Source organism: Mobula hypostoma, chromosome 9 (assembly GCF_963921235.1).
Source record: "Mobula hypostoma chromosome 9, sMobHyp1.1, whole genome shotgun sequence".
Taxonomy (NCBI): domain Eukaryota; kingdom Metazoa; phylum Chordata; class Chondrichthyes; order Myliobatiformes; family Myliobatidae; genus Mobula; species Mobula hypostoma.
Window position 1 is genome coordinate 103,190,192 of NC_086105.1, and position 14,478 is coordinate 103,204,669.

The following is a 14,478-nucleotide window of genomic DNA, read 5'->3' on the forward strand; positions in this document are numbered from 1 at the left end:
TCCGTTCAAAACAAGACGAGCCCATCCAGCTGAATGGCGGCATCTGGGATTTCATCAGAGAGCCATGTTTCCGTGAAAACATACGCACAGCAGACTCTGTACTCCTGCCGAGTATTTCGTTGGAGTCGGATGTAGTCTAATTTATTGTCTAGGGAGCGGACATTGGAGAGCAGAATGGATGGGAGAGCCGGCTGGCTAGAGTTTGCCTTTTGCCTGGCATGGAGTCCTGCCTGCTTGCCTCTCTTCCGCTTCCTCGCACACGGCTTACGACATCTCCACCTCCGGTCACTGGCATCAGGCAAATCCAAGGACTGTAGGCCCGATCCCTTCAGCAAGCCGAGGTCACGTAATTTAACCAGCAGATCTTCATGAAGGTTTGTTTCTATAACCCCCATCAAGTTTAGCTCGTTCTCGGAGCACACCCATCCTATTCTCTCAAACACATCAGCAACTCCCCTGATACTTTTGCAGCTCATATACATTAGGAGCAATTTAATGTAATCAGTTGACCTACTTGCATATCTTTGAGATGTGGGAGGAAACTGGAACTCCTCATAGAAATGCTCACAGTCAAAGAATCATCAGAGCTTAGGACTAGATGACACACCATCAGAATACAAAGTCACCTCTTTTGAACAGAGCTGAGGAGGAATCTCTTTAGCTAGAGGGTGGTGAATCTGTGGAATTCATTGACACGAATAGCTGTGGAGGCCAGGTCATTGGGTATATTTAAAGGAGAGTCTGAGAGTTTCTCAGTTAGTAAGAGTGTTAAAGGTTATGGGGAGAAGGAAGGAGAATGGGATTGAGTGGGATAATAAATCAGCAATTTTGGAATGGCTGAGCATTCAAATGGCCTAATTCTGCTCCTATACCTTATTGTCTTATGGACCATGTACAAAATTCAAGCAGAGAGCACCATGGGAAGTATTGAACCCATGCTGGTGTGCCGTCTGTCTGGATCACACCACACTCACGGGCTGTGTATCATCATCACTCAGCCTTTCATTCCTTCACCAGCAATCATCTCTGGCAGCAGGGGATGACTGGGAAAATTGACATCTTGATGGCATTCACTGGATTTGCAAATACTATTTTCTTATGACCTTGTTCAAAGCCCATCTTAGAATCTTGGAAAACCATTTGACCATTGCCTTCATTTATAGGACATGGAATTGGGAGTTTGTGGTACGAACAGAACTGGGACATTTCAAACGTGATGGCTAAACCTCCTTATCCAGATGAGCACACTTTTCTCTGTTGTGACATAAACGATATTACACTTTCAGAGCCAATTTCCATCATTGGGGCAGCACAGCATCAACATCATTTGGTGAAGCATTACAAGACAGGATTAAAAGACAGCAGCCTGCACAAAATATCACTGAGGCCATTTTGGGAATAGGATATGGTGGATCTTTCCCTGCAAAATATTGTAATTTGACAGAATAGCTCATCAACAAAAACTTTCAAACAAACGTTAGCACCTAGTGTGGAATAGTTGGGGAAGCGCCTTTCTCCATCAAGTCTTTCTTGTGCAGTTAGAGTTTGATACCATCAGTTCCTGCCCTCGGCATTGCTGTGGTGAAGATGAGACCATCAGTTCAAGTTTATCGCTGTCATAGATGCAGGATATAAATGTAGGGAAAATTAGCTTTTTGCTACAGTGGCACAGTACAGACATGATGAGGACAAACATAATTTAACATGAACAAAAAAACAAAATAAACATAACACTGGTGCAATATTGAGAGAGAGGTAAACAAATATTACCCGAAGTAATGTTAAGGTTTTTAGGTTGGCACTGGGGAAGAAGTTGTTCTTGAACCTTGAGGTGTGTGTTTTCATGCTCCTGTACCTCCTTCCTGATGGCAGCTTTGAGAAGAAGGCATGATGATGCCCTTAATGGTTGAGGTCCCTAATGATGGATGCCACTATGCTAAGGTATCACCTCTTGTAGATGTCCTCAGTAGTAAGAAAAGCTATACCCATAACAACACACACAAAAATGCTGGAGGGACTCAGCAGGTCAGGCAGTATCTATGGAGATGAACAGATAGTCAATGGAGTGGGCCAACATCCTTCTTCAAGATTGAGAAGGAAGGGGGAAGATGCCAGAAAAAAAAGGTGGGGTGGGGGGGGCTAGCTAGAAGGTGACAGGTGAAACCACATGGGTGGGAAAGGTCAAGGGCTGAAGAAAAAGGTATCTGATAGGAGAGGAGAGTGGACGGTAGGAGAAAAGGAAGGAGGAGGGGACCCAGGGGTAAGTTATAGGCAGCTGAGAAGAAGTAAAAGCTCAGAGTGGGGAACAGAAGAAGGAAGAAGCTTGTTTACCGGAAGGAGAAATCAATATTCATCTCATCAGGTTGGAGGCTACCCTGACGGAATATAAGGTGTTGCTACTCCACCTTGAGGGTTGCCTCATCTTGATACAAGAGGAGGCCATGGACTGATACGTTGGAACGGGAGTGGAAATCAGAATTAAAATGTTTGGCCACCGGGAAGTCACGCTAATGGTGGATGGAGTGGTGGTCACCCAATTTACGACGGGTCTCACCAATGTAGAGCTGTATCCAGATTGGCTGAGTGCTCCATTCTCTGTAGCCTCTTGCACTCTTGTACAGTGGAGCCATCCATCCCCTTCTGGAATGTATTCTCATCAAGCAAGTCTGAGAGATGATGGTCATTGTCACAGCTCTCCATCATCCCAAGGCTCTATGATCTACAGGCTTTTCCCAAGGATGCCAAATTAGAAAAACTTTAGCTGCCGCTGAAAGATCATCAACACAAAATAGGCTACACATTTGTTTCCTGGCTATCCATAACATAAAACTGCAATAAGGCAAATTCCAAGGTGATTGATCACATCTTGAGGGGTGAATTGAAGCTTGGTGCAGCAAATACTCCACAGATGGAAGTCATAGTTTGAGGTTTGACCACCAGCACACACTGAGTGCTGGAATCTGTGTGAAAATGATATAGAAAGTGTATTCACCAAGTGGACTGCAATAGTTCAAGACTGAGACTGCAAAAACCATTGCTCCAGTGTAAATAAGAATGAGTAGCAGATGCCAATTTGCTACTGATTCTGTCATTTAAGGAATTAATACAAAATTAGAAAACTGGGAGATAAATTATTCTACATGAGGCATATATCATTACAACTCTCCCCTGAGAGTTGTCTGAACCAGTCACTATAAAATTAACTATAAAATTGTCTCCAAATTATCTTTGTAAAAAGGAGCTATTCTCTCTTACCAAGAATTTACAAATATGTACGTTTGTTGGCTGAGTATGCCACTCATTCTTTTGAGGCTGTGCTATCATTTAATGACTCATGAAATTGCAACTTACACTGCACATTTCGAAGTTCAAAGTTCAATTTAGAATTTGTTATCAGAGTACTTACATGTCACCACATACAACCTTGAGATGCTTTTTTTCCTGTGGGCATGCGCAGCAAACGATAAACTGGATCAACAAACAGCAAGCTGTGCAAATGCAGATATAAATCAATAGCAATAGGTAATGAGAGCATGAAATAATAAGATGGAGTCCTTAAAGTGAGATCATTGGTTGTGGGAACAGCAGAAATAGAATGAGTGTAGTTATCCCCTTTTGTTCAAGAGCTTGAAGGTTGTGGGGTAGTAACTGTTCTCGAACCTGGTGGTGCGAGTCCTGAAGCACTTGTACCTTCTTCCTGACAGCCGCGGAGAGAAAAGAGTATGGCCTGGGTGGTGAGGGTCTTTAATGATAGATACTACTTTTCTATGGCAATGTTTCATGTAGATGTGCTCAATGGTTGGGAAGGTTTTATTTGAGATGTATTGGGCTGAATCCACTACCTTCTGTAAAATTTTCCACTCAAAGGCATTGGTGTTCCCATATCAGGCTGTAATGCAACCAGTCAATACACTTTCCACCACACGTCTATAGAAACTCACACAAAATGCTGGAGGAACTCAGCAGGTCAGGCAGCAGCTATGGAGAGGAGTAAACAGTTGATGTTTCAGGCCGAGACCCTTTCTATGCTGGCCAACAGTCAACATTTTGGGCCGGGACCCTTCCTACACCAGCTTAGGAAGGGTCTTGGCCCAAAACGTCAATTGTTTGCTCTTTTCTACAAATGCTGCATGGCCTGCTGCGTTCCTCTGGCATTTTATGTGAGTTGCTTGGATTTCCAGCATCTGTAGATTTTCTCTTGTTTGTGATTGGATACATCTATAGAAGTTTGTCAAGGTTTTTGATGTCATGCCAAATCTAGACCTGCCATAGTAAATTTTCACTTCCTTGTTTAACAAACAGCTGCTTAAAAATGATGAAAAACTCTACTTCCAAAATGCTTCAAATAAGAGTGATCCAAAGACTTCAAAAAAAAAATCACCTCATCATTATCTGAAGTGGGCAGCTCTTTATCTTTAAACAATAATCTCTTGTTCTACAGTTTCCCACAAGAGAAAATGTCCTCTCCATATCTATCGTTACGATCCCTCAGTCAAGTTCTTTATCAAAGTTCAAATTTCCGGACTTTACAAGCCTAAGCTGAACAATATTTCATCATATGATGGGGCAACACTGTAGCATTGTGGCTAACACAACACATTACAGTACAGGTTCAATTCCCGCCACTGCCTGTAAGGAGTATGTTCTCCCGTGACTGCATGAGTTTGCTACAGGTGCTCTGGTATGCCATTTTTGCATCTGTTTCATTTCGATCTAACATATATTCTCGTATAAAGTTCAAAGACTCATCTGAATTCAGTTCCTTCTCACATGTGTAAGATTAAAATCATAATTGTATTATGGAAAAGCGATGTATGACAAGAAAACTAGTTAATGCACATAATCTGATGAGGAGAAGAGAAGGGGTAAGAGGGGAACCAGATTGCGGAAGTCCTTCTCTCTTTTTCCATTTCACAGTCTGACTGCCTTCTTATCACTCCTGTTGTATTCATCTGCCCAGCACCTCCCTCTGGTGCCCTTCCTTCCCTTTTTCCCATGGTCCACTATCCTCTCCTATCAGACTCTTTCTTCTTCAGCCCTCTGCACCTTCCAATCACCATCCATCTTCTTACTTCATCCTCCCTCACCCACCCACCTTCCCTCTCACCTGGTTTCACCTATCACTTGCCAGTATATACTCCTTACCATCCCCACACCTTCTTATTCTGGCTTCTTCCCCCTTCCTTTCTAATCCTGATGAAGGGTCTTAGCCCAAATTGTTGACTGTTTATTCTGTTCCGTAGATGATGCCTGACCTGCAGAGTTCCTCCAGCATTTTGTATGTGGTGTTCTAGATTGATTAAAATATAACAGTCCACACTAAACAATACAACAGTTAAATATTTATGGAAAAATACCTTGTGTATATTCTTTCTTAAGCTACACAAATGTGCATTTGGTAGCCACTTTATTAGGTATACCTATACACTTGCTCATTAATATAAATATCTGATCAGTCAATCATGTGGCAGCAATTCACTGCATAAAAGCATGTGGACATGGTGAAGAAGTTCAGTCCTTATTCAGACAAAGCATCAGAATGGGGAAAACTCTGACCTAAGTGAGTTTGACCATGGAACGATTGCTCCCTTATATGCAGCACCTTGTCAAAGATCTTTTGAAAATCCAAGAAAACATCATCCCTTGACCCTCCTTTGCCAATCCTGCCTATTATTTTCTCTAAGAATTCCAACAGATCTGTCAGGCAAGATTTCCTCTTGAGGAAACAATGCTGATGTGCCTCAAAGTACCCCAGAACCTCATTATTAATAATGTACTCTAATATCTTGCCAACCACTGAAGTCAAGCTAACTAGCCTATAATTTTCTGTCCTTTGTTCTTCCCTTGTTAAAGAGTAGATTTTGCAGTCTTCTGGGACCAATCCAGAGTCTAGTGATTCTTGAAAGATCATTACTAATGAATGCCTCCACAGTCTCTTCAGCTACCTCTTTCAGAACCCTCGGGTGTAGTCCATCAGGTTCAGGTGACTTTATCAACCTTCTGACCTTTCAGCTTCCCAAGCACCTTCTCCTTAACAATAGCAACTACACTCACTTTGTCCCCCAGACACTTGAATTTCTGGCATGCTGCTGGTGTCTTCCACAATGAAGACTGATGTAAAATACATAGTAAATTAGGACATTTCTTTGCCCACCTTTACTATCTCTCTAGTGTCATTTTCCAGTGGTCTGACGTCTGCTCTTGCCTCTCCCTTACTCTTCATATATATGAAAAACCTTTTGGCATCCTCTTTTATATTATTTTATTTATTTACTTACTTACTTACTTATTGAGATACAGCATGGAATAGGCCTTTTCAGCCCTTCAAACCATGCCACCCTGATTCAATACTAGCCGAATCACAAGACAATTTACAAAGACCAATTAACCTACCAACTGACTGTGGGAGGAAACCGGAGCACCTGGAGGAAACCCATGCGGTCACGGGGAAAACGTACAAACTCCTTATAGGCAGTAGTGGGAATTGAACCCAGGTCACCTGCACTGTAAAGCATTGTTTCAACCACGACACTACAATGCTGCACCTAGCCAGCCTACCTTCATATTTCAACTTTTCTCTCCTCTTTGTTTGCTGCCTTCCGTTGGTTTTTAAAAGTTCCCAGTGCTCTGGTTTCTCACTAATTTTGTTATATTTATGCCTCTTCTTTTTCTTTTATGCTGTTTTTGACTTCCCTTGACAGTCACACTTGCCTCATCCTCCCTTTAGAATGCTTCTTCTCCTTAGATGGTATTTGTTGCCCCTGTCAGCTTAATGACATATACAGTATGCTGAGAACTTACAATCAGAAATATTCCACTCCAGTTTAAACATTTTAAGAGACAGCACTTGCAAGTTAACAATAATGATGATGGAAAATAATATATAATGTAGTCAATGAATTATGAATTATTAGCACAGCTTCAGAAGTGAAAGGTCTAAATCAGATTTGAGTCAAAATATTTCAGTATTTTGATTTGTGATTGCAAAATTAATTTCCCTTTTAAGCAATAACATTGTGTGTTGTTAAGCTTTCTGGAATATGGATCCCCATACTTAGATTAGAACATTATTCAAAATATGGCCATGATCAAGAGGTGAGGTGTTGTTTCAACATTAGAATTGTCTAAACCTCGTTTGAAAATTAAATATGTTGCTTAATGGAAATATGTAACAGCAAAAAGGTGAAAAATTCCCACTGCAGGTTCTGTTTCCATAAATGCTACTTAACCCTTCGTGTCCCTCCAGCAGTAGGTTTTCTTTTCTCTCCAGAGTACATTTGCAGCACCTTGTGGCTCCATAATAAAAAGGAGATGTAAGAGTTGAAATTCAATTAACAGGGAGAGAGTTTTACAGTTTGAAAGCAGATGCATGGAAATATGATTAAATCAGAAATAACCAAATATGTGGCAGACGCTTATCTTAACACTTAAACACAGGAGGCTGATGTCCAATGATAAATGGTGTCCAACCCACCAAGCAGTCTGTGGTAAACCAAACCTCAGTCTTTTGGAGTAATTGAAGGTGCTTCACAGTCAGCCTATCACAGTTGGGTTTTAGTCTGAGATGTGCCCCATTGCAGCCTATAAATGTGAAGCCAAAACTCCAGATCAACACGGGTTTTTTTTTGCATAGGAAGTGACAGTGAGAGCTCAATAACCAAAATGGGGAAATTAACCGACGGAGAGATCAACCACATTAAGGATACTTGGGAAAATTTGGATAAGAAGGGGATAACTGCACGTGCTCTTACAAGGTATGACAAAAAAATGTGTTTTTGTTCTGTTTAGTTCATGTATTTTATTTTCAATACATGCCTAAATGTGTTACACGGTGGGGAAACTAGTATTCAACACTACCGAAATTCTAGTCAAAGCCATGTCTTTGCTTTTTCCTTCCAGGGTGTTTGTTGTCTACCCCTGGACAACCAGGCTGTTTTCAAAGCTCAGGGGGAAATTTGCTGCTGGTGACCCTGCTGTTCAAGAACATGCAGAAAAAGTGGCGAAGGCTCTGGGTGACACAGTCAAAAGCATTAATAAAATGGAAGAAGCCCTGGGCCCTCTCAGTGAGAGACATCAGACAATCGGAGTGGACACACAAAACTTCAGGGTAAGAATTGGTCTTTTTAATATGCATTTTCACAATAGTGATGTTGTAAATGCAGCCTGACTCTAGGATAAGAACAAAAGACAGTAACGTAATTGATTGTAACTATGGAAAAGTACATCTGGTTTCCTTTAGAAAAGATAGTTTCTGCTGCAAAGTGGGACAGGAATGTCGGACATGGGCTACACAGATTGAATATTGAAACACATATGCAGGGCATCCACATAATAACTTACACACTGGATTAGATTATTGAAGAGCACTAGCTAATACTAAATGATATTTCTAATCACCATTTCATATTGCGTTAAAAAATACAACGATTCTTAATACTAATTTGGGAGATCAGTTTTCCAGATTTGTTTCAATTTTTGTATAATTGTCCTTTTTTTTTCCCTGCATCTGGGCCAGACCTTCATCGTTGAACTCGCCCTTCAGTCTAAAGGTGCATTCACATCTGAGGCACATAAAGCCACATACAAATTTCTCAGACAGGTGGCAAATGGTCTCTCCTGCAGATACCACTAGCTCTACATTATATGCATCCTCTTACATCTCAAAACTCAGTGAAAACAATCTTCAGCAACCAAGATACATTCTACATACCATCAGATTCAAATCATGTTAAATCAAAGGTGCTGTGATACTCCAATCTTAAGGTTACTTTCCCCTCATATTTTGGAAAATGTTTATTTTTGTTTCTTGATGCTTCAATAAAGGAACAGTACTACGCTTAAAACTGCCATGTCTGAATTCTTTATTTAACTTTAGCATAGTGAAAACTTGGATCTTAAATGATCCTCTGGTCAGCATTGTGATCACCACTGCACCCATATATTAAAAAAGTGTCATATTTAAGTAGGAGCATTCTGTCTCTCGGGACACGCAGAAGTATTTTACAGCCAAAAAGGTATTTTTGACATACCTGTAATGTTGTACTTTAGGGAAACACAGTAGCCAGTTCCAGCTTGTCCAGCAGGCCATCATATTAAAAATGAGTGGAAGGATACATGTAACATCCCCGCTCATGCTCAAATGGAGTATTAGAGAATACAGTCAGGATTTATATTAACTATTTATTGTAATCACAGTTTATTATCTTTACTGAGAGGCTGTGTTCTTGTGAAAGCAGCACTCCTTCATTACTGCACTGGGATATTAGCAAAACCTTTTCATTTTCAAGCCTCTGGTGTGAAACTTCAGCCCACAACGTTCTGACTCGATTGTGGGAGAGCTGACCTGTCTTACAGTCAATGCCTCAAATAGAATGTTACGTACACATAAAACAGACAGTGAAACATCAAAAATTATAGTGAACTGTTCCAATCCAATGCTAGGTTCAAGTTAAAGTGATGGGAATACATAGCATCAATATTAAAATGGCAGCACATTCAGATGAAGCAGTCAGCAATAGCAAACACTGGGGTCCAGTAGTAATGTGAAGAGGGCAATCAACTGTGAGAAGAGTTTTAACATGGATCTGATTACACATACATACAGTATATCTTCTCAATTCTTATTAAGATGCCAACTTCTATTGCTAAATTTTCAAATTGTGCGTCAAACTCCAATCCAGGTTTGCACAGTCATTCTATACAATCTATATCGGAAGTAGAGTCCTTCTAATGAAATTTTAGGATGTCCACTGACAACTTCTGCTCCATCTGAAAACAGTCATTTGCAACACATTTGGATCCACGCTGCCACTTTTATCCCATGGACATCAAACCACACAGGGTGCTCTTCAGATTTTTTATTATTAGAATATGGAGACAGAAGCTTGGTCAGACTTTATACTTACTGCTAACAGGGAAAGAGATTCTGTTATTTGCCTCTAACACAGAATGATTTGACTAAACTTGAGGCATCAAGTTATCAAAACATAACAGTAGCTTAATATTGTTGCAGTAAATGTGTTAGTTACTTTAAATTTTACTTAAAATATTAAAATTTTACAGATAAATAGTGTGTATTAAGTTAAGCGAGAACAAGATGTGTGTTTGGAATGCAGACTGGGTGCTTATGCAGGATTAGAGATATATTTGCAGTAGATATCTCCTTCTGGCTAAGCGATATTAAACCACTTTGGAGACGCTTTGACTCATAGAAGAGGGGAAGAATATTTTAACAGTTTGACTCAGTAGATGAACACGTTCTAGAGAAGTACTGGGTGAAAATGCCCTTGGTGTGACTGACGTTCATAAAGTGAGGGGATTCCAAGAGAGAGCAAGAAAGATTTGATCTAATGTATCTATGAGGAAAAAGGTAAAGATTGTCAGAAGAACAACCAGAAAACAAACCCTAGTACCTTGGAATAGAGAGGTGTCCAGAAAAGGGCAAGGTGAAGCACAGTGAGGTAATTGTGGGTGATTTCATAACAAATTGAGGAGACAGCATACTTTGTAAGCAGAAACATTATATGTGTATTGTGTTTGGCTAAGGACCCATCTCATACCTATTTGAAGTGATAATGGAGATTTGAAATGATAATGGAGAAGAAAAGGAAATGATTAATCTATATTGGCACAGGTAACAAAAGAAAGATTAATCAAGAGCTCCTGTTCAGAGTCCTAGGATCCGGGAGATAAATGATAGATAACTAAATTATATGACTGCAATCTCTGGATTATTATCTCTGCTATTTACAAATTGTCTAAGATTACACAAGGATGATGAAGGGTAGTGGGAATCAGCTGATGCATTTCATAATTCTCTGGCCCTGATACCACTAGGGCGTAGAAGTTCTACTTGAACCACGTTTGGTCTCAAGGAAGTAGATGCTTCCACCAATATGCATGGCATCCTGATAAAAATGACTCTTCCAATGAAGTCTTCTCACTTTCCTCTTCCCATTGGATTACCAACCAAATGATGCTCTTCTCTCTCCCGCCCTCCCCACAGCTCCTTAATCTCTGACATTACTAGTTTCCCTCTCTTCCTGTCTTTACAATTGTTCATGGATATACTACCTTCTTTCAATAATTCCAAACTCCCTCTTTTCCTCCTTCTCCCCCTCCCCTCCATAATGTCCTCTCCTTCCCTCATGCATGGGTCATCCCAAAATTCCTTTCTTTCCCTATTGATGTCTCTACCTTCACTCCTGAAGGTCTCCCCTTCTCTCTCCTGTCTTCTCCTCTCTCCATTCTCAGTTTCCACCCTCTCCTGCCCAATGCCTCTTCTCTCACCTATGGCCGCTCCTTCCTTTTCTGGTCATCAACCCCACCGTCCAATATCACTAGTCAATCTACCTAGCTACATGCTATGCTCTAAAGCCCTTAACTATCTATAAACTCACCAAGTACCATGCTGATCACACACTCACTGGACCGGTGGACTGATAGCCTGAGCACAGCCAATGGCAGAAGAGGCTTTAGTCACATGAATTTTGTTGTGTTAGGGAATCATTTTACTAACATATCATAAGACCATAAGACTTAAGGGCAGAATTAGGACATTTGACCCATCAAGTCTGCTCTGCTATTCCAACTTACACACGCAAAGTGCTGGAGGGACTCTGCAGGTCAAGCAGCATCTACTGAAAAGAGTAAACGGTCAACATTTCAGACTGAGGCCCTTCATCTTAGCCCTCAACATCCACTGTTTACTTCTTTCCACTATAATACTGATATATCTGTCTGTAGCTTCCCTCTCTTAAAATGGAGGGTGAATTTTATCATATGAAAATGACTGCCTCCTCAGAGTTTCTTTACCTTAAGTTTCATAATCAAATCTGCTTCATCACACAACATCCAATCCAGAAATGCTTTTCCCCTAGTGGATTCAAAACAAGCTCCTCAAAAAAGCCATCTCATATGCATTCTACAAATTCCTTCTCTCGGGATCCAGCACCAACTTAATTTTTCCAATCTATCTACATATTGAAATCCTGCATGACTATTAAGACTTTTTACTTTTTCCTTTTTACTTGCCTTTTCTAGTCCCATCTATATCAAGCTGAGAAGATCATCGGGGTCTCTCTTCCCACCATCACAGACATTTACACCACATGCTGCATCCGCAAAGCAAACAGCATTATGAAGGACCCCACGCACCCCTCATACAAACTCTTCTCCCTCCTGCCATCTGGAAAAAGGCACCAAAGCATTCGGGCTCTCATGACCAGACTATGTAACAGTTTCTTCCCCCAAGCCATCAGACTCCTCAATACCCAGAGCCTGGCTTGACACCAAACCTACTATACCCCCTACTGTGCCTACTATCTTGTTTATTATTTATTATAATTTATTGTAGTGCCTGCACTGTCTTGTGCACTTTATGCAGTCCTGGATAGGTCTGTAGTCTAGTGTAGTTTTTGTGTTTTTTCTTACTTAGTTCAGTGTAGTTTTTGTATTGTTTCGTGTAGCACCGTGGTCCTGGAAAACATTGTCTCATTTTTACTATGTTCTGTACCAACAGTTATGGTTGAAATGACAATAAAAAGTGACTTGATTTGAACATCACTCTAGTCTATATTTTAGGAATTTTTAGATAATGGCAGATTAGGACTGGGTTAATCCCTGGGATGGGAGGGCTGTTTTATCACAAAGGGCTAACAGAATTAGACCTATATTCTTTGGAGTTTGGAAGACTGATAGATCATCTTACTGAAAATATTAGTGTCCATGGCAGAGTGGATATTGAGATGTCACCATCAGCAGGAGAACCTCAAACAAGAGGGACAGAGCTATAAGATTAAGGGTTTAAAGATGAGGTGCGTAGGAACTCACATAAGGTAGGGAATTTCTGGAATCCTCCACCCTGAAGGTTTGCAGAAGCTAGATCATTATGGGTATGTAAAAAGGAAGATAATTCTTTGAAGGTGAAAGAGTTAAAGGCTCTGGGGGACTGGCACAGAAGAGGAGTTGACTCCTGGCGTAGGTCAACCATGGTAACACATACAAAATTCGGGAGGAATTCAACAGTACACACAGCATTTATGCAGTGCAATAAATAGTTGGCATTTTGGGCCAAGACCCTTCATCAGGATCCACCATTTAATACATGTTTGTGTTGCAGACAAGCCATAATTATATTGAATGGTGCGGTAGGCTTGGTGGGCTAAATGGCATATTCCAGTTCCAACTTTTTTATACTGTTGTTCTTCTCAACAATGTAAATAATTTGCAAGTACAAATTCAACCTGTGAGATATGGTGTAGCAGTGATTCCTTAGATATTGCTACTAGAAAATTAGGACTAAGAACTAAATGTAGCAGCTTATAAAATCTACAAGACAGAAAGAAAAAATGGTGAAAGTGACAGCATAATTTACGTGAGAGAACATGGCAAAAGGCCAATATATCCTGGATCTCTATGCAATAGAATTAATGGAGAAGCTTCATCAAAAGCAATGCAATGGTTCAAGAAGTTGGCTTAGCACCATCTTCTCAAAGGCAATTAAGGATTGGTAGTAAGTTGCCAGTGGTCTCTGCCTTCTTAACAATATTTTTACTAAAAAGCTATGAGTAGAGTTTATGAAGTAGCAGATCACATAAAGATGAGGCAAGTGGATGGCTTTAATTGGGAATTTTAACTAAGACTCAGAATCAGAAATGGCAGTTTGACCTCTCATGCTTGCTCCACCAATCAGTAAGATCCTGACTAATCTTCTACCAATCCAAAACTCTATCAAACTCTGGCATATACTCCATGTGCAGAGAAGTCTAAAGATTTGCTGTCTGTTTAAGATGTTATTTTATTTATTTACAGATACAACACGTGGACCCAGAGAGCCTATGCTGCCATTAACACCCATGTGACCGATCACCCACTAGCTGATATATATTTAGAATGTGCGCGGAAAGTGGGGCATCCAGAGGGAGCCAACGCAGTCGCATACACCGGTGGAAAAGGTCAATAAATGTGTTCCCAGATTGTTCCTGAAGGCTAACTTCTTATTTTCAACCTGTGACCCCTGGCCCTAGAGACATGCTGGTGAACATCATCCCTGCATGATTCTGTCAATCCTGAGAGAATTCCCTAGGGCCCAATGGAAATCCAAGCTTGGAATTCAAGGCTACAACTTCCGAAGGTCTTACTAACAGCAATCATTTCTGTCCATCAATCAACACTGTGTAGTTATACCATTATAGTTCTTCACAGAATATACCTGGGATTATGCTTGTAAACTCATGTTGACACTCTGTCTTAAAATGCAATTAAATCCATAACATTCCTTCAGTCTGCTCAATTATTCATCTCAAACAACACAAAAAATTAAATGATTTAATATATCTAAAAAGTTTCTCTTTGTCTGCAATCTGTCTTTGCAGTTTTAACTTTATCTAAATTCACAGTTGTTTACTTTGACTGACATCTTGTTACTTTAATAAAAGCAGACCACACAGAAAAATAACTGTCCAAAGAGATATGCTT

The 14,478-nt window shown here is 40.4% G+C and overlaps 1 protein-coding gene across 2 annotated transcripts; it reads left to right on the forward strand.

The window, feature by feature from the left end:
• The first annotated feature begins 7,518 nt into the window (after window positions 1-7,518).
• LOC134351336 (hemoglobin subunit beta-like) lies at window positions 7,519-14,278 on the forward strand. 2 transcript variants are annotated; one of them, XM_063057409.1, is made up of 3 exons: window positions 7,519-7,754; window positions 7,900-8,107; window positions 8,516-8,841. In XM_063057409.1, exons 1-3 carry the CDS (start codon window positions 7,663-7,665, stop codon window positions 8,630-8,632), a joined length of 417 nt encoding a protein of 138 aa, XP_062913479.1. In that variant the 5' UTR covers window positions 7,519-7,662; the 3' UTR covers window positions 8,633-8,841. The 2 variants fall into 2 exon arrangements, with proteins under 2 accessions (XP_062913479.1, XP_062913481.1); XM_063057411.1 differs by lacking the exon at window positions 8,516-8,841 and adding an exon at window positions 13,813-14,278 and having other exon boundaries at window positions 7,530-7,754.
• The last annotated feature ends 200 nt before the right edge of the window (window positions 14,279-14,478 follow it).